Below are 25,170 nucleotides of genomic sequence, written 5' to 3' on the forward strand. Positions count from 1 at the left end.
ATTATTTTGTGCTTTCTCTAAACATACTATGTTACATCATTTTTTTTGAAAAAACATAGATTACTACTATGATAGCTTTTGGTTTGAGAGAATTCACAAAATTTTTCTTAGAGATCTTAATGGTGGATATTTGATTCATACATTTGATTCACAGTAATCTAATTATGGGAGAAAGTGATAAATTTTTAACAGTACCCAAAGTCTCGAAATTAGAAACCCATATTTTCCTGTGGTATTCTAGGATTTTGAGAGGAAAGTTACCTTATTTCCAAATTTGACATGAATAAGAAATTATGAAATAGTTATTACCTTTTTGAAAAGCCTATCTAGAAGTTATTAGAAATCAGTTGTAGATTTTTGTACAGAAAAAAATTTTATATTGCAATTAAGGCATTTGACATGAAGAAATACCTCAAATAATCATTTTATGTTTTTATAAATGAATTATTTAAGATGTTTTTATACATAAAAACGTCTTAAATAATCATTTTATATTTTAAGGTTTAGTGTTAATATTTTTATAAAAGGATTATTTAAGACGTTTTTGTATAAAAATACTTTAAATAATCATTTTATATTTTATAAATAAATTATTTAAGACGTTTTTAAACAAAAAACACTTTAAATATTCCTTTTATATTTTTACAAATAGATTATTTAACAGAAACATTTTAAATAATCTATTTATTTTTTAAAAGAAATTATTTAAGATATTTTTGGAAAAAAACACGTAAATAATGTCTTTTAACAAATATATCAAATATATCAACATTATTTAAGGTATTTTTGTCAAAAAAATCTTAAATAATATCACATATTTTTTTAAATGCATTATTTAAAGCCTTTTTTTTATCCCAAAACCTTTTAAATAATCTTCTCATTTTTTTAAAGGACATTATTTAAAGTTTTTTTAGTTCAGAACTGTCTTAAATAATGCCTTTTAAAAAATGAAATAGATTATTTAATGTGTTTTTTGTTGGAAAATGTCTTAAATAATCTCCTTTAAAATAACAAAGAGATTATTTTAAACTATTTTCCAACTAGAAATGCTTTAAATAATTTTAATATTTTTTTATTGATGATATTTTATAAATAAAATAGCAATCATAAAAATATTTGTTTTATTTTGCTACTAAAGGTATTATTTATCGTTTGAGTATTTATTATTAATAGAAGCTAATAAAAAGTTATCATCATATATGTCAAAAAAATTATAATAATTATTTATGAATTAATATATATAGATTCTCTTCAACAAAACGAGTGAATTTGAATATGAAATATCTTAAAAATGAAAAAAAAAAATCTTATATCACATTTTTTTGAAGATTACATTTTCTTTGAAATTTACGATTTTGTGAACTAAACGTCTCGTATAAAAATATTTGTTTTCTTTTGCTGCTAAATGTATTATTTGTTGTTTGAGTATTTATTATTAATAAAAACTAATAAAAAGTTGTTATCATATATGTTAAGAAGATTATAGTAATTATTTCAGAATTAATATACGTGAATTCTTTTCAACCAAACGAGTGAATTTGAACACGAAATACCTTAAAAATAAAAAAAAAATTTCTTATATCGCATTTTTTAAAAAATTATATTTTCTCATGAAATCTACGATTTCATGAACCAAACATTTCCTATAATTTAAAGTTAAAATAATGAAAAAAACCTTAATTTTTATAGCTTTTTTTAAGATAAATTCTTATATTTTTATTATATTTAAATAAACATTTAATTTTTTATTTACACTCAAATAAAAACTTAAATATTAATTTATATCCAAATAAACTCTTAAAATTTTAATTTATATCTAAATAAACCTTTGATAATAATTTATTTGAATACAAATCAAAATATAAAAGCATATTTAAAGACAACAAAAATATAAAAACTTATTTTAAAAAATAAAATAATTTAAGAGCTTTTTTTAATATTTTAACCATAATTTAATGTGATAATAATTGATCCATCATAAAGTTGCAAGCAAATAGAAGAGATGAAGTGAGACTAAGAGGAGCATTTTTCAATAGTATTAAAAAGATTCGAATATTTACACAGGGAAAAAGCTGAAATATAGCAACGTTAATCCAGATTTACAGCACACCTGAATTTGGATGGTGCATATATAATCTAACTGAGAAGAACTAGTCCCTCTTCTTTAAAATACATAAAACAGAATCATTTCAGCTGTGAAATTTTAAAAAGAATTTATTTCTGCTCCACTAGCCACATTGCACCTGTACAGCTCCTCCAATCTGACTGAAAGATCTTGTCAACGAATCTACTTCTTATTCCTCCTGTAACTTCACAATTCTGGATGAGCCTGCAAATCTCATTAGCCATGAATGATAATCAATAAAAAACTCCTCTCTTCAAGTAGACGTGCAGAATTTTTACGTGAGAGGCAAATTATGACTCACCCCAGATGCTATTGTGAGCAATAGGCATGGCTTCATCCTTCCTCATCCTCAGATTTAGATGAAATACTTGAAGTTATATCTACCTCCACTGGATGCGGGGATCTACCTGCAATGTTGTAAAGAAAATTATATTCTGCCACTCATAAAAATTTAGGAAACAGGTTCAAGGTATAGTCTAATTCTGAGGAAAGATCCTACTCCCATCCCATCCTAATGGTTGTCACAAGTTCGGGTGTAAATGAGATACTTGTCCTCACAAGCTACTCGAACTTGATTAAAAAAAAAAAAATCTAATTTGAATCGGTCATTGTCGATCCGAGCTTGAGTAACTTGAATTATTGAGTGAGTCAAGTTCAAATATTCTGATACTTGACTTGAGCAGTTCAAAAACTTAATCGAGCTTTTCATTTAAATATATATTTTTATTATTTTAATAATTAATTTATTATTTTACCCTTAATATACCTAATCTAAAAAACCCTAAATCATTTTCCATCTACTCTTTCACTCACTCCCCCGACTCCCAATCCTACCAGAACCAATATGTGGCACCCCTCCTCTCGCTATCTCCTGATCCTTTTTGACACCAGTGTAGCATCCAACCAACCAACCAACCTTCCAACACCAGCTTAGTTTTTCTTACTCGGTGCCCCTTTTCCTCTCACTCTCCCGATCATTTACGGGTTAGTCCATCTCACTCCCCAATCATTTCTGATAACTTTTTTAGTGTTTTTTATGCTTCTTATATTGTTGAATGGTTCATTTTGACAGTATCGAATATGGGAACTTTAGGTTTGGTGGGAAAAGGAATTTGTGGTCCGGTGGGTCTGTATTTTTCCCTGATTGTCTTCAGTCTTGGTGTTCTATCTGTTTCTGAGATGTAAGGTGATTGAATTTCTATGCTTCATCTGTTCTACCTTTGGTTTATATCATGTTCTTATTCCATCTGTTGGTTAAATGTTGGGTGGATGGCTTTCTTCTGTTGTAAGCGTCTACTTCATGTCAATAAATGTTTGATTTAGAAAACAAAGCCTCATTTGGTGGTTGCAATTTGATGGGGTTCTTAGCAAGACTTTGATATCGAAATAAAATAACAAAGGCATGATGAAAATGTTAGAATAAAACAAAGCTCCAAGGGTTCCATCTCCTGAAAATAAATGCTAGGGAAAGTGCTCTAATCCAAACAAAATCGCTTCTCCATTTATTTTTTTTTCTTTTATAATCACTGCTCATTTCATTTCTCAAAATTGATACAAATTTATAAAAAATCTCAATTTGAGCTCGAGCACATGAAGTCAAGTATGAGAATCAAACTTGTCCTTAACATAGTAAATGAGCCTAATCAAACAAGCTTGAGTAACTCGATTTCTATCTCGAGTTGAACTTTGCTATAAATATAAACTCGATCAAACTCGAACCGAGTTTCAAGCATAGAGTTTGAAACCGAGTTCAAGATCAAGCACTTGATCACTTAAACCCATAGTCACAAGCAAAGGGGCTATATAACTTAATCTTAAACCTTCGTCCAACAAACACCAACTAAATAAACATCCCAAAAGCCAATTAGCTTTCTTCTTGTGAAACCCATGATCAGCAAACTTTCTTGGGAAAGAAAGTAGAGAAGAACACAGCAATGCAGAAGTAAAAAAAGTTAGTTGTTACTTTCTTCCTGTGAACTTCCAAGGCCTCATTTGGCATAGAATTTGTGCATAAACAAAAGGCTAATAAGGTAAAGTTTACTGTATAAAATCACGATTACAGAGTATTTTCTCTCTACAACATAAGCATGTTCTTACCTAATATTAATCCCAACATTTAAATCACTAATTTTCAATCGCAACCACAGTGCCGTACTAAGGCTATAACAACGGTGAAATCTTATTTTGAGATGCCTGATTTATAAACAATTATATTCCAGTCAAAAAGACTAAATCCAAATAAGTCAACAATCTACATGCCAAGTTGAATTGGACGCCAAGCGGTAATTGAAAGAGAGAATGAACAAAAATTACTACTCAATTGGTAATTGAAATTACCTTTGATGAAATAATCAGAGGAGGGCCAACCTCGGACGGTGGTGGTGGACATGGACTCCTCCGGGGTCAATGGATTAGCCAATTTCTCAACGAGCTGGGCAAGGCCGTAAGAGTGAGCTGCGGATGGCGGGACCCAATAAGAGGATCCGGGGAGGAAAGGAAGCCAATCGGGGGCTGAACGGCGTACGATGATCCGGTGAATCGCGTCTTCAAGTTTTCGCAGGAGCTGATCGGAGGAGGAAGAGGAGTCGGAGGAAGGATCGGAGAGGTCGGAATGGTTGGGTTGGGTGGATTGGGTTCGGACGGAAAGGAGACGATAGGAGGAAGAGCGCGGTTTGCTGATTGGGCTGAGCCTCATTATGGTCTGGGAAAGAAAAGGAGCCATGAAAAGACAAAAGGAATTTTTGTTCTTTTGCTTTCAAGGATAATGGGAAGAAGAGAGAAATTACGTTTTCAATTTATAGAGAGGCTAGAGAAGGCAGTAGAAACGAAAGGTAGAGAGAGACTGGGCTTGGGCTGTAGTCAGATTTGGGTTGGATTCAGCCGAAGTGTATGTTTATCTAAATATTATTCCAATAAATAATTTTTTAATAATTTAAATACTATTTTAATTGTTCGGGTCTAAATGGGGTTGACTACGGCTTTAATAAATTAGGTCTTGTCCCAACGATTCATTCCATTTATTGTGATTCACTTCCTTTTTCTAAAAAAATAAAATTACAAAAATGGACTTAGTATTATTGCATACTTTGTTGTTTTTTTTTTTTCCTTTTTTTAATATTTAAGTTTATTAAAAATTAAACATAATTAGTGAAATTAAAATAACATCATTTTATTAGTAGATCACACAACTTATGAGCTATCATAGCTCCATTGGAAAACTATTCAAATTTGTTTCTATTATTATTAAACTGAACACAAAATTAAACAACTTTAATAATCAAGTATGTCAAAATTGAGTAATTTAATATCTGGTTAAAGTAATTTACAAAAATATTCAAACTTTTTATTTTTAATATTTTTACAATAAACATTAATATTACATATAAATATTTTTGTTAATTATTATAATATATATATCCGTAAACCTATCGTTAGACATAAATTTTAAAAATTACCATTACTCTTTTTTATTTAGATGCAATTAACCATCTAATTGAATCTATCACATTTAAAAAAAAATCTTAAATTTGATTCAGATATCTTTAAAATGTAAATTCTAGCTTATAAAATCATATTTAAGTTCGAAAGTGCGATTACGTATGAAAAAAATTATGACACCCCTATAACATTCATCCAAAAAAATATCAATTTGATTTCAAATTATCAAAGTCATAAAATCTCTTTGTAATTTTATCAAATATTTTAATTATTAAAAATTGATCTTAAAATTACTTCTATAGTTTAGTAACAATTTAAAATAAAATTTTCACCTCAAAAATATTTATAAAGATTAATCTCTCACTTTGAAGAAGCTTTATCATTGAAATCAAATTTTGGGATAAAGGTGATGGATTAGAATTTTTATTTGTGAACATTTTAGTACATCAAATACTTAGTTATGACATGGCATGGCACAAGAGACAAGTCCCAAACAAATCAAACAAGCAAAGGGAAAAAAAAAGGTTTAAAAAGATTTTATAATTTAAACTATGATTTGAAAACACAATCCAAAAAAAAAAAAAAAAATTTGAAGATGATATGATTTTAACAAAAATTTTAACAAATATCATATATGAGTTTAATAACAAAAAAAAAATGTTTTTCCTGTCAACGTGCAATTTTTATACAAAACAAGACATCGAATACATTAATTGTCAAATCTAGCTCAAATTTCCTTCCCCAAATAAAAAGAGAGAAGAAAAGAAAGCTCAATACCTAATAAGCCTTTTTGCAGCCTGAGCGCTTAAATCATTGCTACCAAAAGTCATGGAGAAAGTAAGAAGTAGAACACAAAAGGATCTGATGAAGTTAGTATATCATATTTGCCTAATGAGCCTTGAAAGATATTGTCCGGTCAAAAAATACAGTAACCACATGACATTCCTATACATGTAACTCTATATAAGTTTGGATAACTCTTTTGGAACCCCTAAAGGGAAGGAAATTCAATCAATAGCAATGATGAGAAAACCAACGGATACGTACATAAGAAAAACAGGGTAGAGCGCAAGCGCTTTTCTCCTCAGATTGACAGCTGAACTAATGAAAGGATAGGCAGCCCATAAACTCCACGCCAATGTTACACAGACCACAATCAATTTGACTAAGACGTTGTCCTTCAACATACAGATTAGGGCTCCGATATCCAAAGGAAATAAACAATAACCTAGAAGACTCAGACTCTGGAAAAAAATTATGTGCCCACCCTGAAAGGATGTAAAGGGCAAAACCTCAGCAGAAATCATATTTTACACCAAAATTTCAAAATAATGGTATCTAATTATATGAAAAATGGGAATTCCCAAACCAGAAATAACATTTAAATAAATTTCAAAAACTAGCACACATCGTAAAATTTTACTCTGTAAAGAGAGAGGCCATTACCAGTAGTAGTACATTCAACGTCAAAATTACAGCACCAGCTGCAAGCAGTGCAAATGCAACAGCAAAAACCTCAGACTGAAACATTTTTAAAAGGAGAAAAAATTAGCACTGACTAAGTAAAAACCACGATAATTTTTATAATAAACAGATAATAGATATATATATATATATATATATATATATATATATATTGGAAGAAAGGTCTATATACAAACATAAGAGATGCCTCTTATACAGTGAAAATATGCATAACAGAAATAACTTACAAGAATATAAATGTAAGATGACAAAAAAAAACACAAGTAGAAGAGATAAGGCAAGATTGCAGGAAGAGAAATCACAAATATAAAACAAGCAGAAGCAAGATCACAAGTAATCACAAAATATGATGAGATGATATCTCTTAAAAATGTAAAGCATCATCATCATGCATCAAAAGATCTTGAAGGAATTGGAAGCCAATAGGCAACCCAGCACCTCAAGTTATCTCCAATCTGTCGCAGATCGACCTCAATTTTTATCAGTAAATGCAGCTGGATCATCTCCATCTCTAGATGGAAGAGGCCAAATGCACAAGCAATGCTATATGTAGCTATGCAGACAGGTGTGCAAGTCAAAAAACAAGATCACTTAAATTGAATGAGAATTTCATTTACGATCAAAACCTTGAAAAAGTCTGAAGGACTAAAAGTCCTAATTATTTAGGTACTAGATCTTATGTAAAATCTATAACTTTGAAGAAGAGGCAAGGATCAACATAGAATGGCATTCCAAAATCACTAAGCTTACCAAAAGAGCGAAAAACTGGACAATACAAATAATAATCGAGCAATTGAGAATAACAATAAACAAACCACTAGAAAGATGCATAGACTATATATCTCGCCCTAAATCGAAATCTTAAGAATTGCAACTTCAGTTCAAGGCTACAGTTGTCAAAAAATAAATAACTAAATCTTCAAACCACAGCCCATTGACAGGTGTCAAGATATTTTGCACTTACACGTGAAAACCCTTTAAAACAATCAAATACAAAAGCAATTACAAACTAAGCCTTTCTCTCATGATGTGCGGTCAGCTACATAGATCATATTGTGCCATCATGCTCTATTTAAAACTATCAAATGATGGAGACAAATTTGAAATAGAAAACATTCAAGTAAATGAATAGGGAAAAAGAAATTATACAAAAGATCTACCTACTTAAAGAAGAATCTTTATCTATTCTTACATGTATAACTTAAGTGCTAAATAGGAACAGATATGCAGCAATCCAAATCCTCCATCAGAAACAGCTGCTTCGATCCATCCATCAGAGGGATAAATTTTCTACCATAACCAAAAAAAAAAATCACAGTCTATGCAACCAGCTTTTTTTTACAAGACTAACTGACTGCCACAAACAACTATCAATTACAGTAATCTAACATAAATATTTATAATTCAAATCAATAACATAGAGCATCTTTTAACTTTAGACGGAATCAATGGTGTTGTATTGTTTGTTACTTCTACCAATTGCTTTTTGCTTCCAAAAGCAAAAGGCAAAAACCGCATTTTGATAAAAAAGAAAATGTTATTTTAAATAATTAGAAATCTTGAAAAGCAAAATGCATAATTTTACATTTAGGTAGAACAATTACTTAGAACTCAGTCTCGTAGAAATTTGTTCATTTTTTATCAACATTTGCTTGTAATTTCTAAGGATTTTAGAGAAGTAAAAAGCAAACAACAAAAAAAAAATTTATATATATATATAAAAGAAAAAAAACTCTGTTGAAATAAGAGAAGAATTCTTATTCCAACAACTAACCCCATTTTCATTTCATGTAAACTAAGGATCCACAACAAGTTATATAAGATTTTAACAGCTAACAATCAAATTTTCATAATAAATTAATTATATGCACATTAAATCAATTTATCAAACACACACAAATAAAAAAGAAAAGAAAATGTCAAAATGTCAAAAAATAAATTAAAAAAAAAGGTAAATGGAAATCCAGAGTGACAACAAACCTTCTTAACGGAGGCGGACCAAGAAAGCATGAGTCCCAAGAAGACAACGAAGAAGAAAGGACCCCACAGATCCCAATCTCTCAGCGCCTTCCCTGGATCTTCTCTGAAGGGATTCGGAAACACCACCAGCTTCAAGTTACTTACGATCCTCGACAGATCTCTTTTAACGGTATCCCAAACAGGCTCCGTTAGGGTGTTGGGCGCGGGACCGAATCCGGTCGCCAAGATGCTGCTAGAGTTACCAACGGGTGGAGGAGGAGTAGGAGCGTCAGGGACATACGGCACCTTCTGATTGGACGATGATGAGGAGAGCGGAGGCGGAGGAGGGATATTGGATTGGATGAAGGGGGAAGTGGAGACGGGAATGGAGGCCCGAGGCGGGCTTGAAGGGCGTGCCGGGAGGACTGTGGCTGGGCCGGATTGGACGCTGGCGTTGATTAGATTCTCGATCTCGTCAATGTCCGATTGGGACGACGCGTTAAGAGGTATCGAATCGCTGTAAGAAATTGACATTTTTGTCTTCTTTTTCTTTTCTTGAAATAAATATTTGTTTCTTTGTTTGGAAAAATGGGTTCCGACTCCGTGAGAAGGTGGAATGAACGAGGAATTGAGTAGCGACGAAGACAGTGTGCCGGGGTGATATTGGTTCAGTTTATTTTGATTAATTCATAATATTATTAATTTTTCAAATTTCATCTAAATTTAAATTTATTTTAATTAAATTTTATCAATTCATCGAATTTTACATTTAAAATTTTTATATTATTTTAATATAAATTTTAATATATTTAAATAAATTTAAATATAAAATAATTATTTTTATTTTACAAAAATTTAAATATATATAAACTACAAAATTATATAATTTGGTTCGATTCAAAATTTTTTTTTACTTTTTACTTTTTGATCCAAAACTTAATATGCAAACAACAACAACAAGCTAAGTTTTATATCTCATAACTTTGATTGATTATATGAAAAGTCAAAAAAAAAAAATTTATGTTAGATAGTAATTTTAAATTGTCTTGTATCACTTATTTCTATAAATTTTTTTTTATTTATTTTCTTAATCTTTATATCATCTTTTATTACTTGCATTTACGTTTTTGTGATCTACTTTTAAAAACTTTACTCGCTCCTAAATCCAAAAATTTATTTCTTATTATTGGTGCACAAATAGGCTTATATTTCACATTTCTAAATTATCTAAAACATTCATCTCTTATCTTTTCTTCAATTCAGATTATCACTAATTTTTCTTTAATCTCGTCATCTTTATTTTTGTTTCTTTTAGTTTTACCATACATCCATCTAAGCATCCTCATAATTGTTAAGCTTATTTTCTTCCTATGTTGTTTTTTAATTACCCAACACTTAATCCCATATAACAATGCATGCCTTCTAGTTATTTTATACCATTTCACCTTTAACTTGAAAAATATGTTACGATCACACAATAAATCCAATGTACTTTGCCACTTTATCAATCATGCTTGAATCCTTTGATACATATCTCTTTTTATCCTTACATTGTTCTGAATAATTGATTCAAAATATAAAAATGACTAATTTTTTATATCACATAATCTTCTAACTTAATTACATTAGCATTTATTTCTTTATAACTACTAAACTTACATTCTATATATTCAATTTTTGATTTACTCAATTCAATTGTATTTTTATCTTAGAAATATTATCTATTCAATAAAGATTGTGTTTTTTTTTTTATTTTAAAAACGAATTTTTATTACATTCTAAAAAATAATTTTTTTCATATTTTTAACAAAGACCACATTTATTATCTTAAAAATGTCATTTTTATTAAATTATGAAAAATATTTTTTTCATGTTTTCAACAAAAATCATGTTTTTAATCATAATTTTTGTGAGGATTTGAATAATATTGTGTTAAAAACATGATTTTTGTTTAAAATATTTAGGAAAGAATTTATTTTCATAATATTTTATAAAAAAATTATTACATTTTTAAGGTAAATAATATTATTTATATAATTTAAAAATGCACAAGTGAGGACAAATCAGGAAAATTTTCACTATCCCTTTGAAATTTTAAAAAATCTCATGGAGAGTAGAGTTTTTAATTCTACTATATTCTCATTTCTTGACACTATTAAAATTCTTATGATCTAAAATAAAAAATTAAATTACAAAAAGTAGTATTTCGAAAGAAAAGTTATTTCCTCCAAACCAAACGCTCTTTAATATTTTGTTAAAATATGAGAGAAAACAAAAAAATTCTCTAATACTTTAAATAATAAAATAATAATAAATAATTAAATTAAAAATAAAAAGCATTTAATTAAATTTATAAAATATAATATAAAATTAATTGATACACTTCTTTTGGATAGACATCGTAATAACCAATTTGTGAAATATAATATAAAATTAATTGATTCGACGAACATCGTGGGAATGTTAATCCCTTCGCATGTAATGTACTCTCCATGCTATCGTATAATACAAATAAAATCCTTTCTTTTTAAAACCAGTTAGTTAATATTAGGATTTAAAAAAAAAAAAAAAAGGCAAATTCAATTAAATAATCAATAGCATCGAAATAAAAAATATATATATAATAACGTTTTCCTTCCGGGCCCCACGTTATGCTAATTTCCGTTCCATAAAAACTTTTATTTCTAATACCAAAACACAAGTTTCCTTATTTTATTTTCTTTCTATTTTCCTTGCTACCAAACACAATATTAAGAAAATAGAAACGGAGAATACTAAAAAAGGGTGAAGCAATTTATGTCAAAAGACCAATGAAGAAATAGCGCCTAAAATGAAGCAAATCATTCGGATGACTATTACCTTATATGTAAAATGCGAAATGTAAATAAAACATTCGTTTCGTTCACAAGGACTCCAAACGGAGATCCTACACAAAGCCTGTTAAAACTTGTATGAGAAAATCCTCGAGAAATGACTGTAAGCTTGTTGACTACATTCTTTGCTAGATATCCATTTTATAGGAAAAAGAGATGGCATTTCAAGCCATACGAATAAATGATACAACAGTCTGCACTAAACCTGGAACGAAGGATTTGGTTTGAGCGGCATGCTTCCCTGATGGGAGCCGGAGACCGACTCTTCTTCTATTTCAAGAAAGTACAACGGTAAAACTTTGAGCTTGTCATCTATTTGAGGTCTAAAATCATATGAGTGAGGTCAGCCAAAAACATTGAACTGCAAATGAACCCTAATTACCACCCAGTCGACCTGTCTTCCTGCCTTGTTTTCTAATCACTGGTTTACGTTGCCCTTTGGATTCTGCAAAATTTGCATCGTTGCGGTTAATGATTCTTAAAGGGTGTGCTTCTGTGTTGAATACCCACTCATCCAATGGGATGACTGTAGGGGGTGAGAAAAGAAGATAGAGATATTTCAGCGTCTCCGCGAGAAAAAAGCTTTGCATCATGTTGTCTTTAACACCAGTGTTAACCTGAGAAAAACAAAAAATTATCAATTAATGAATGACAACAATAAAATTAGACCATTCTGCTTCAAGCAAATTGTCTTTACAGCAATCTAAAAGAAGAAACTCAAATAGTGATGAGGTTAGGCAAAGTTAATATCCACAAGATATTGCCCACTGAAGATAACTAAATTTGGAATTCTGATAATGTATTGGATTAATAACTGATAATGTATTGGATTAATAAAAATAAGTCAATACATCTTAAGAATATTTTTTACCTTCTCCCGATCATAAATTTTTCTTATTAATTTTTCAATATTCTTTTTTTTTTTAACAATAGATTAGGGGATGCACTGAGGAACATAGGCAGTGCAGAAAAGATGGCAGAATTACAAAGAAAAGATGAGAACAAAGTAACCATCTGCATTTCTTCAAACTATAAACCTTGAACATATATTACCATAGATCAATGATGAATATGTAAAATTGTAGACAAACCTCGCAAAAGAAGGTAAATAAATAAACATACTGCAAAGTTCCATTGAAGTTGTATACAGTACAATTTTTCAACAGGGGCTCTAACCATAAAGAAGTAAAAATAAATTTCTATGTTTTATATCTTTTAACAAAAAGTATCAGGTTTATGAGCTTAATGTAACCACCCCCCCCCCCCCCCCAAAAAAAAAAAAAAAAAAAAAACGATTCATATTTTTGTTATTTAAACATCAACAAAGAAGTTTAACTATTAATAAACAAAAACGCAAAAAACGTAGATCAGTCAAATAAGATCCACCCACAGTATAATGTCAAGACAATATGACACCAATAGGAATTATGAAGCTCAATTTCATTTTCAATTCCAGATACTAACTTTAAATCTTTTTAGGCCATTTACATTATAGGTCAAATTTTTTAAATTTACTCTATAAAATAAACTTGAGAGGACAATGCATTTTATATTGGGAATATGATGCCATACATAAAAGTTTTATGTTTCCCAACTTGAAGGGTGATGAAAATTAGGTTTCAAGGAACTTGGAGGGACAATGCTTTTCCCTCAGCTACCTTTCCCTTCAATATATAACCATTCCAAAACAAAAGAATTTCTCCTCTCCCTTCATTTCCTTCGTACTTCCCTCCTTGCCCCTCAATCTAAGCACTGTGTTAGGGGGTTAAGAATTAACATCTCAAAGGACATGAGAAAGTAATCAGGCATTAAGTGCAAATGTAGGACCAAACAAGCTAAAGTATTGAAATGCTAAGCTGAGCATCTTATTGTTTTATTTATTTATTATCATTATTATTATTCAAAATTGTGATCTTCTTTGAAAGGATTCTGAAGTACAAATATAAACACCGAAAATAAATTATGTCATGCTGTGGGCTTGATGAGCACTTACATCCTTCAGGCCGACAAATCCAGATTCTATCCTGGAGTTCTTTTCAAATGCCTGAAATATATTCCAACCCCACTCTTGATATGTCTTGTTACCAGTTAAGCGCCACAGGTAAAAGAGCGATTCAATAGTCTCTGGTCTCAATATGTTCCAGGATGTACCCACACTCATGTCCTGAAAAGATTACACTTAAAAAACGTCAACATATAATATGATAATCTATAATATATATAATGAGAATAACAATAACTTACTTGTCCAGAATTAAAGAAATAATTCTCTCCAGCTAATTTTGTTGGTGTGGACTGGTAGAAATTGTAACAAGTCCAAGCAAGCTGCACAAGAAGACAAAAAAAAAAAAAAGTCCAAGACCCAAAGAACCAGCAGCTGTTTAAATGGATCATGCATGGGAAAACAAGTACTTGGAACCCAACCTATTTATAATCCGCCCATGCCTGCTCATTTGATACCCTTAACTGAAGACACAATGTTTTACATAACTTTTGCCCCCAGTGACAAAGAAGAAAACAAGATAACTGCAAGTCACACATGTCCTCGTATTTGGAAAGCAAGCAAGAGAGCCAAAAATGCCAGAGGCCATGAAGTCTTAAACTCTTAATTACCATTCACCATAACATAAGACAATATTCAAGAACATAATGCTTGTACATGGAAACAAGAAGGAAATGTGCCCTATACTGAGGAAAGTAATCTACAGTGCCAACATGAGAAGCATTAAATCCAACATAAATAAATTGATTGTAGACCTCAAACAAATTAAAAATGTCAGGAGTGTAGAATCTCATTCTAGCATGCCAATTTGCAAAAGGGACAAAATTTCTTCTAATATAAGGCATGAAGAATTACTCTTAACATCGAAAACCTGATAGCAAAAACTAGTTTAGTTCTCTTTCTTTCAACAAGCCACAATCATCTTGACCTATCTAGTTTACTCTTTGTGAGAGCTGGGTATGCTCAAATGGACATGAAGGTTTAGCAATGTTTATGTAGCTGCTTTTGAGTTTTGATCATTAAAGGAAAAGATATTTCTTAATTTTTCCAAGTTTTCCTTGACACATGTGGCTGCATGCACAAAAACGACCTTGGCAGTGATCTAAGATTTGGTCATCTACTGATCTCATGGATGACATCAACTTTCTATATCAGAACCAGTAAGGCTAACTTTGACATTTGTCCAAGGGAAATTCATCAAAAATATGAAACATTTTTCAGTAGTAAAATCAAGGTGAAAGCATTTTAAGGTTAGCATTTCAAGTATAAAAAATACCTCTTCAGCAAGTGAAAAAAATTTCTTTGCCTCCCCAGGACCATAACCAGATGACCCTAAAGCCAGCATTCCTGGAGCAAAGCATGCTAATTCATCCATCTGCATAAATATGAAATGTCGAAGCACACAGTGAAATAATTGCACTATAAAAAAGCAATGCAATACTAGAGCTACAGTAACCCAAAATTACCTTGTCTGTCAGTGAATCCCCATTTTTCTCACAGATATATGCAAAAGATGATGGTGTTGATCTTCTAATTAAGCTCAGTAGACCTTTCATTGATATCTCCCACATATCTCTACATCCAACATTGCATAATGGGGTTTTCTTAATGGGAAGTTAAATCAAAATAAAGTAGTTAAGTATTGCATTAAAATTGATATGCTTAAAACATGAAAATCAAATTCATCAACAAAGACTTTTAGCATATACTTGTTCATGCCAGAACATTTTTGACATTTGAAAGTCCACTAAGGATTTATCTCAAGTAACAAAAATTCAGCCTTTACCAAGTCTTTTACATTTTATTTTTGTACTTCAGACTTAGAACAAAACCTACAAAACTTGGAAGTGACATCCATTTGATATAATTAGAATGCATTAGATACTCGTCACATTCTGCATGAGCCTACAGTTGTGCCAGCAACAAAAAGTGCCTTCATTCTCAGGAAATAGAATAAAAGAAGCAAAACCAGGCGCAAAATAACTAAGTGGTGAACAATGATTCAATTTTCTGAAATCTTACAATAAGCATAAAATTGATTGTGCAGGATGGAAGGAGAACTTAAATAACCAGGTACCATAAGGTTTAGTCATATACTCATATAGAGTTAGAGTTCAGCTGAGTTGAGGCAGTTTTAGAGGTACAAAATTGAAAGCTAAAATACCAAAAGTGAAAATGCATAAAAAATTATCTCAACTAAACTTCTATAAAGGGAGAGGTACCAATAAATAAGGTAGTATGCACTTTCCATGTCTGTATATTAAAATAGATAACATTTTCAACTCAGACAAAAGCTTAGCTCCTTAAAAGTCTTTAACTTTAAAAGAAATATGATTTTCTCATCCAATGAAAAACCATAAGCAGCTATTAATAGCAGCAATTCAACAATGCAAATGGAGAAAAGAAAGATGATGGAATCCTCACCTATAAAATTTTACAGATGATGTTTTGTTTCCTTGTATCCAGACTTTGAGCAGATATTCATAGAAGCTGCAATAAACTTATTCATATTATGCAGAATCTCAAATGAAAAAAAAGTGATGAAATGTGAAGCCAAGAAAAAGAAAGGTGGATTTTTCAAATGGCAAATACCTGTCACCCATAGCACCAAAAGTTATAGTAGAGTATGAACCAGTTCCTCTGTCAGGATTAATATAGATGGGAAGCAAACCATCTGCTGGAAAAGTTTTATTAAGCGCAACTATAACCTTCTCCACCTAATACATCAAAGCACAAGCAAATTAATTAACCACCTCAGCAACCAATAGCCACTTAACCTTTTTTTCCTCAAAGAAACAGTGGTTGTCTATTCAATATATATTTTCATTCAAAAATTTTAACCCAACTTCTAAGATATGATTATAGAGATTGGTTCAACACAGAAGTCAGATATCAATAAAGCAGTTCTACCACAACAATTAGAAACATGTTCTGTAACATAGGCACGCATAAACATGAGACAAATATACCTTCTCCTGATACTTGGGATCTCCTGTTCTTTGCGAAAGAGCAATAAACTCTAGTTGCTCTGTCCCTGAATCTGCAAGAATACTTTCGCCCTAGGAACAGGGGGGGAAAATCAAATTAAATCAAATAAATGTATAAAATAAACATCTAATACCAGCTCTTGAGCCACCTAAAAGAGCTTTCTTCTTAGAAGGTTATTTTTCTACTAGTGGAATGACAACTACCACATAAAGGATAATGAAAGATCTAACAAATGATTTGCCAAAAACAGACACAGAATAATCTCCAGCGAACATGATCTTATTTGCTGCATAATCAAATAATAGTATTCAAATCAAACTCAGTAAAGCTTTAATCTCAACTAAAGGAATCAGCTAAATAAATGATTCTGCACAATTCCACTCTAACCAACACATGCTTCATTAAGTCTTAAGCAATGTTAGTGATGTCTAATGTGCAAGGATTTGTTTACATCAGCAAGGCACAAGGTGAGACAAAAGCACGCCCTAGTAGCATAAGGTGCTATGCTTTATACATTTAAAAAACTATAATACACATACATAAAAGAAAGAAATTTCTATACATCATGTCCAACAAGCTTAAAATCCATATATTATTAATCGGCATTAATAAATTAACTCCATACAACGAGCTAATTTATTCTAAAGATCAAGTTTTATCAGTAATTAACTAAAAGTCATCATCAAGCACTAGCTCAATTTTTCCCTCTCTCCATATTCAATAAAAAGTTGCACATGGACCATATTAGTGATCTTTATTGTAAAAGGCATTTGCATTATCCACTTTTTTCTTCTTAAGTTACAGCTAATAAAAGAAATAAAAAACTAAAGAAACCACAGGGACACTTAGTGCATGCTTTTATGTGCCTTGACAAAAGTGTGTCTACGTATAAAAGCATGCACCTTGTCCAAGAAACCTTGCCCAAAGGGATGTGAGGCACCTTTGTTAAATTGGCACTGCACCTTAGCACCTAGGCGCACACCTTTATAATGCCAAATAGTAATCATTGTTAGGGTTAAAAGGAGATGGAAATAGCAAGGAGGCCATGATTTGCTAATCCAACAGCATACTGATATAAGCTAGTGAGGTCATAATCCAAGCCTCCTAGCTTATTCACGAAATGTAAAAAAACTTTCACTGCTATAGCATCAAAGAGAGTAAATACTAAACAGTAGAAATGCAAAAGACTTACCCCAGTCCATCCAGGGTTATGTGCATTTCCATGAGCCAAGTTGATAACATTATAGGGGATCCCAGTAGGAGTATCCCAGGCAGGTAGCAATCTATCAGCAATATCTCTAGCTTTTTCAAGGAAAACCTTGTCGCCTGAAAGATCATATGCACTAAGAAGTCCACCAACAACTCTGAATTTTCAATTAGAATAAACCGGAGAAATTAGTGTCAATTAAAAAAGAAAAAATATTTAGAAGGGCAGAAAAGAATCATAACTCATAATAGTTTCTTGACAAAACAACTAATGCACATAAAAACTTGACAAACACAACCTTATGGTTGTTTCAAAAACACTGGCATCATAGTCCTTATTAAAATCCAATGAGTTTGCAACCCACCTGCAAATAACAGCACCACAACACCTATCAATAGTAATTTAACCATAAGCTCTCCAGGAAAACAGTATTACCAACTACATGTACATAGGAAATGGTGACAAGACAGACAAATGGGTGGAGCAACTTAATGCTTCCCTGTCTCCAGAGCACCAATGATCACAGCCCAGCATTATGCAAACGGCCAGGATACAAGACTCCTTGCTATCATAACCAGAAGTGCATGTGTTCCAATCAAATGCAATTATTGAACTCAAACAGTTTGAATCTAAGCAAATGACTCACTAGACTTAGTAATGTCAGTCCAGGGACCTGAGGGGACATACAGACTAGTTTCCTTGTAAACTAGAACATGTTGTAAGGTAAAAGGAAGAAAGAAAAAAGTGAGCATCTGAAGAAAATGATAGGAACAAGAACTTGAATATTCAGAAAAGGAGGTTGGTGACATAATAATGAATGCTAAGAATGTTGAAAGATACTTGACAAACATACAACAAGAAAAAGCAAGTAGGCTGAGGGTGAGAGAGAGAGAGAGAGAGAGAGCAATGATGAAACTCAATTGCATTACATAATAACAATTAGATATTTCCCCATAAGTATTTTCATCAATTCACATTGTTCATGACTAGAGAAATAAGGTGATCAAAGAGTTTCTTTTTCAAAGGAAAAGGTGATCTAGAATTTCCCGCGACCACTAATGAAAGGTAAGCAAAGCTTTAACAAAGAAGCTGGGCTGTTGTACCCTAGGAGCAGCAGAACTAAGAAAAACCGCTACATGATGCCACAAAATATCATAAAGAAAGTGATTGGCTCACACATTAACAGTCCAATCTCTCTGCATATGAAGTTTCACCATTCTTACTTTCAGAACAGCATTTCTTAGGTGCACAAGCAATAAAGGAGAGCCTAAGGGAGCAAAATTTAACAATATATGCCTGATTTTCTGTTACAAATGGCAAATTGCAGTGATAGTAAAGAGCACACAACTACTACAAGAACTGATGACACCACTAGCCTGTCCATCAAAGATTTTTTAAGTAGCTAACCAAAACTACATTTAAAAGTAAGGTCCGAGGGCATCCTAATTGCTTGACACTTGGCAACCCAATTTGCTGCAATTTGTCATGCAACTAGAACTCCTAACACATTACTTTAAAAAAAGAAGAAAAGGATATTTTCCCAAAAAAAAATAGATAGAGAAGAAGTAGAGGAAAAGAAGGAAAAGAAAAAAAAAGTTAACATTTTTTTCATTTCCCTCTTTTTTGTTTTTCCTTTCAATTTTTCTAGATAATTATTTTTTGCAAAAAAAGTTACCCAAAAAATGCAGAGAAAAATGGAAGCAAGCTTAATCTATTCTATTATTATTTTTCCTTTTTTCCATTTTTTTCCTAGATACAAAAGAAAAAAAAAAAACCTCTTCTTTAAATAATTTTTAAAAAATCAATTAAATAATTGTAACTATACAATAATATAAGTTTTAATAATTCCTAATTTAATACTAATTATTATTTGAGACACTCAACATAATATTTATAAGAATTATTCTATTTCTCAAATGCATTGCCACAATTGGCAAATTTGATTTTATTAACATCATAATTTCTTAAAATTTGAAATAAAATACAAAAATTAAGAAAAAAGAATTAGAGAAAACTTTACAAGTTCCAACTTAGAAAAAATGAACCTGCAGCATCAGGCTAATTTCTAGTGTAAATATAAACTACAAAACAAAAAAAGGCAGTTTCATCTCCTGATTTGGTATAAATAGGAAGACAATGTTTGATTGGACTAAATAACAAATATCCCTTCCTGCTATCTATTTAAGAAAAGCATATTGATATGGGAGCAACCAAAACTGAGATAAATGCACATTTCATAGAATAAAGATATATATATATATATATATATATATATAGATATAGATAGATATACCTATACTATATATAAATGTGGTTTAAGGGGTGTGAAACTTTGGCGAAGAAAAGAAATTCCTTTTATCACTTTTTCTATCTTATTTCTAATAAATTTATGATAGAGTTGTGATCTACTTAAATTAATTCAAGTTAGAGTTGTAGTCTACTTGAATCGCTATCTTTTATCTTTTATTTATCAATATCAGATAAAAATTAAGGGGTTTGAAACTGTTGTGAAGATTAAGAAACCTCTATAACATTTTGTTTTATTTCAAATACATTTTTATGATAAGAGTTACAAATTTTACTTGAATTATTCAAGTTGTCATGCAACAAAATCACTATGACGTAGGACAACTTGAAAGGCTAGGATTTATGATAATAATAATCTGAAATTCTAAAGAAAATGGAAACAGAAAAGAAAAGATCCTTAAGCTTCAACCCTAGTGTTCCTTGATTGCATCACACAACCAAGAAGGAAGAAAACCTAAGCATCACACCTAAGGTTGATTGCATCACGCAATCACAATATCAATAATACTTAAAAATCTCTTGTCATAATCTCATATCCTGTCCTCAAAAGAAAGAGTACATTGATATTTTTATAAGTTATGCTAGCAATCCTAACCCTAGAAGAACTAGTAGTCCTATTCCAACTTCCAAATAGGAATTTAAAGAAAATACTTGACACCCTAAACACTAACCACCTTGACACTTAAAAACCAAGTCTAATAAACTAAACCCTAATATAAATGTAGAATACCAAATATAACCCTAGATCTGCAAAATATTACAATTGACCTCCATAAATATAACAAAGTAACAAAATAAAATCTTAAATAGGTTCACCCCACAACTAGCTTCTTAGAACTCTACATCACACTTTTTTTTTTATCAATTTTAATTTACTAGCTCGGAATGAACCATATGATACATTTACAAGTTGAATAGAAAAGTTTTAATAAAAATATAATGTTCAATGCCTTTTTTTCAATTTAAATGCTTCATCTAACAGGAAAAGGCTTTGTTTATTTGCTCTTGTCCTTTTTCAGTTCTTCAGAATTAAAAGGTTGTTGCTTTTATCTAATTGTGTTTTTCAAGTTTTAGGTATAAGGGATGATCCAGTAATTTCAAGATTTACCAAAGATAGTAGATTTTAAGTTGAAGAGCCTTGTATTATATATTTCTGAGTATTAGGTCTCTATTCATGGTCTAGGGAATTATTTTAAATCAATTGTGGTTGTTGCAAACTCTTGCATGATTATTAGGATTACCATGCCTCAATAAATATGTAACTTCTTTCAATTAAAGGTGAACTACTTGGAGATGGTTTTCCAGACATAAGCTCTTTACGTGCATGGAGTAATCAACCTTAGGTGCAAATCCTATGAAACCTGTGTGTATGAAGCTTGGTAATTCTTTTTCTTCTTTCTATTTAACATTTGCAATTTTCATTCCCAGTTTCAAATCTGCATGTTCTCATTCAAGTAAGTTATAATCTACAGAAACAAGGCAAAATAGCAATCATGCCTTCCTCCAGCAAGACTCCCAGCACCGTTTTATTTCCAAAGTTTAACATAGAAAAACAACAAATATAACTGCTTATAAATGGTAATATCTCCCTCACAAGTGAATTGCTAGCCCCCCATTGGTAAAGTAGCATGACAAGTAATATCTAGCTTGAAGTTATGAAACTTCTTCTAAATCACAAGCCCAGGCAAACAAAAATTCATACTTAAAAGTTATTTCTGATTAGATGAAAAGGAGAGAATGATGCAATCTAGCATACAATGAAATAGACCTTTATATTGAGAACAAAAAAGCCAAAAATAGAAAATTGAACTCACTCTCTTGCTCTTCGGAACTGCTCATCTAGACCCATAATATATAAAGTATCAAGAGAGTCTATTAATGTTGCTCCAAGACCACCAAAGCTATTGACTCCATTCATTGACTGAGGCTGGTACAGGACATCAAAAGTCAACAAAATTAGCATCTTTATGAAAGCCTTGTAGCGAGGGGGGAATTGAATGCCACCAAAGGACCAGTCTAGAATTTTTTTAAGATGTAAAATTATAACCAAACTATTTGCATCAGTTTTAGAATTTGAACAAGACATACCCTAGCAAACATATAACAGAAAGGTCCTATTTTAAACAAGTTGAAGTTGGTATGCATAAAATTCAAGTTAGTTTTTCTTTTTCCCTTTCATATCATCCAATGTTTTTTCAACAATTATAAGTTCATGATCACTGCCAAACTGACAACATGAGTTCAATTCTTCTTCAATTAACTTTTGAAATATTTTCAAAGTTGTTCACATTCAGTGCTAATTCTTCATTCTGAAAAAGTTTTTCACCATAAATGAAAAGCACATTCAGAGTGTTGAGAAACCATCAAACAATTTGTAATGACATTGAACAAGAAGGGAAAAACCAACCTAAGAATTGTCTAAGAACTTTGTTCTCTACCAAAAGTTAATACTCAAACAAATTAGGGAGTCATGAAGTAAAGCATAAGCCTCTTGCTTCAGAAAAGAATGATTTGCAACATGCATCACTTAGTTTCCTCATAAAGGCATTATCTTTGACACTTCCTTTTAAGTCATTATTTATTTGCTAACAGAAATTCACATAAAGCATGATAATGAAGGCAACAGCCTTAAAATTTCCCATATAATTGAAAAGCAAGAACCCCTGAATCTCAAGAAATCAATCACTTTAAGTTTTTTAACTAAGCTCTATAAGATTTGTAAGCGAGACAAGTTCTGACAAGTAGAATGAGTACAGCAAACATATCAACATATATTGAAAATCAGATAATTATTCAAGTTAACTGAACTTAATGATGAGGTACAAACTGAACACATGAATATTAATGTTACTTTGGCACAGAAAGCTCCTAGTTTGTAGAAGAAATCATGAACATTAATGTTACTTATCATAACTTAGGTAATATGACCAAAAATGTAGTAAAGCGGGAGAAAAAGGAAAGAGAACTGCTTGATATAATATACACAGAAAGATTTCAGCATACCTGAAGTTCATCATTGCCCCATGCATACTTCTCATATGAACTCCAGGCATGAATCATAGCTTCCTTCACCTTTTCTCTTCTTTGCATTTCAATGGGATCATTTGGCACCACCTTCATCTTTAATTCCTCCAGCTGAAAGAACCAAATGCTAATACTTAGTCCATGCATCTAGCCAAACATGATCCATGAACCCAGGTGGTTAGGAAAAGACACGGTTTTTGGAATCAAGCATGTGCCATGGACAGGTCACTCCAGTTGCATTGAGGACAGAATAAAAGAAAAAAACAAATGAGTTTTTAAGAAAATCTCTAATCCACCATTTTATAAATATGTTGACAGTGAATTTAAAAAAAAAAAAACCCTAAATCTAGAGTCTCCAAATAAATTCACATAGAAATTTGCCAGTCAAGAATAATAATTCAGAAAACCCCTTCCAGGGAAAAGAAAGTATGGTAAATTAATGTGAAAAATGATGTTTTACATTTATTCAAATAAGTAGAAAAGAACGCTTAACTTGAGCACATAAATGAAGCTCTTACCATATTTTGTAATCGATGCACTTCATCAGTCAACTTGGACACTTCAACCTACACGTCAGCATGAAATTTGTTATACACAGGCATTTAAAAAGAACTCCTATAGCAAGGATGTATCCACTTCTAGTAGCGAATTTGAACACGGCTGCCATCACTTATCATTATCCCAAATTCATAAGTAATATCCACTTCAATTTTTAAGCCATCAAATCCATAAAATTCATATTAATGAAAAAGCTTCTTCTGATTCACCACTTTCAAAAATTAGGAAATATCTTTACTAATTTCTTAACTATAAAATACTGAATCAAAACTCAATTCATTCTCAAAAAATGCCAACACCAAATTACCAAAAAAAAAAAGTTACTATCAAATTATCTCGCTTTCTGACTCAAAATCAAAATTCTTCTAAATTTCCATTAACAATATTAGAATGACAGCAATTAGTGCTAACAGATCAGTGCTCGATTTGCTTGAAATTCATGATCTAACAATTCTAATTTCTTTCTTCAAAAAAATAAAATTCTAACTCCTTCAATTCCACATCAAACCAACAAAGTAATAAATTTTGATCAATGAAGACAAAAGGCTAAAACAATTATGGTCATCCTTCATGATTTCCAAGAAAAAAAAAAAGAAAACAGAGCAATACCTAAATTAAAGAGTCAAAAGATTTAAAAAAAAAAAGTAGAAAAAATTTACCTCGTGTTCTCTAACGAGAGTTTGACGATCCCAGACGAAAAAAGTAGCTGAAACAAATGCAATCAAAAGCAAAGCCAAACGCTTCGGTCTTTTCAAATAATACGAAGGGTTACAGTATCTCAATTTACTCGAAGACGAAGTTGATCTACTCCTCGCCATTTTTTTATTTTTTTCTTTAAATAATAATAATTATAGTATCTTCTAAAACAAAAGGATAAAATGGAGTTGAGGAAGAAGGTAGACAGGGTGGAACAGCAAAAGTAAATGGTAGAAAAAGAAAAAAAGTCTTCAAGGAGAGAAAAATAATTAAATTAAATTAAATTAAAAGCGGTGGCGTTTAGGAAATTAAATTAATTAAAGTCAAGTACGAACCAATGTAATGTAAAGCTTGACGTTAAACCATCCACTAGAAATTCAGTAGTCACGTCGATTTCTGGCTCTGCTGGATTGTGGTTGGATCATCACTCATGGATTCATGGAACACTTTTCTTTTGCTAAAATTACGTTACATGCTCTTGTAATTTTTTAAAATTTAAAATTTAGTT

The 25,170-nt window shown here is 31.0% G+C and overlaps 3 protein-coding genes across 7 annotated transcripts; all 3 read right to left on the reverse strand.

The window, feature by feature from the left end:
• Positions 1-2,008: 2,008 nt before the first annotated feature.
• Positions 2,009-4,924, reverse strand: LOC111278895 (uncharacterized). The gene is made up of 3 exons (XM_022865634.2): positions 4,463-4,924; positions 2,427-2,532; positions 2,009-2,329 (listed from the first exon to the last, which is right to left on the reverse strand). Exons 1-2 carry the CDS (start codon positions 4,845-4,847, stop codon positions 2,459-2,461), a joined length of 459 nt encoding a protein of 152 aa, XP_022721369.1. The 5' UTR covers positions 4,848-4,924; the 3' UTR covers positions 2,009-2,329; positions 2,427-2,458.
• Positions 4,925-6,425: 1,501 nt separating this feature from the next.
• LOC111278896 (protein YIP4b-like) lies at positions 6,426-9,685 on the reverse strand. Of its 2 annotated transcripts, none has more exons than XM_022865635.2 (3): positions 9,029-9,685; positions 7,010-7,084; positions 6,426-6,831 (listed from the first exon to the last, which is right to left on the reverse strand). In XM_022865635.2, the coding sequence occupies exons 1-3, from the start codon at positions 9,539-9,541 to the stop codon at positions 6,571-6,573; spliced, it is 849 nt and encodes a 282-aa protein (XP_022721370.2). In that variant the 5' UTR covers positions 9,542-9,685; the 3' UTR covers positions 6,426-6,570. The 2 variants fall into 2 exon arrangements, with proteins under 2 accessions (XP_022721370.2, XP_089620626.1); XM_089764500.1 differs by having other exon boundaries at positions 6,544-6,855; positions 9,029-9,673.
• A 2,153-nt stretch (positions 9,686-11,838) lies between these two features.
• Positions 11,839-24,903, reverse strand: LOC111278897 (mannosyl-oligosaccharide 1,2-alpha-mannosidase MNS1-like). Of its 4 annotated transcripts, none has more exons than XM_022865636.2 (14): positions 24,626-24,903; positions 23,927-23,974; positions 23,388-23,519; positions 22,199-22,311; positions 18,376-18,441; positions 18,063-18,234; positions 16,852-16,941; positions 16,475-16,599; positions 16,307-16,372; positions 15,349-15,457; positions 15,159-15,257; positions 14,125-14,205; positions 13,874-14,044; positions 11,839-12,497 (listed from the first exon to the last, which is right to left on the reverse strand). In XM_022865636.2, exons 1-14 carry the CDS (start codon positions 24,782-24,784, stop codon positions 12,255-12,257), a joined length of 1,674 nt encoding a protein of 557 aa, XP_022721371.1. In that variant the 5' UTR covers positions 24,785-24,903; the 3' UTR covers positions 11,839-12,254. The 4 variants fall into 4 exon arrangements, with proteins under 4 accessions (XP_022721371.1, XP_089620627.1, XP_089620628.1 ...); XM_089764501.1 differs by having other exon boundaries at positions 23,388-23,555; positions 24,626-24,894; XM_089764502.1 differs by lacking the exon at positions 18,376-18,441 and having other exon boundaries at positions 23,388-23,555; positions 24,626-24,894.
• Positions 24,904-25,170: the final 267 nt, after the last annotated feature.

The sequence above is a fragment of the Durio zibethinus genome, chromosome 8 (genome assembly GCF_047325235.1).
Source record: "Durio zibethinus cultivar Kanyao isolate XHJ-2024 chromosome 8, ASM4732523v1, whole genome shotgun sequence".
In the NCBI taxonomy this organism is placed as follows: Eukaryota; Viridiplantae; Streptophyta; class Magnoliopsida; order Malvales; family Malvaceae; genus Durio; species Durio zibethinus.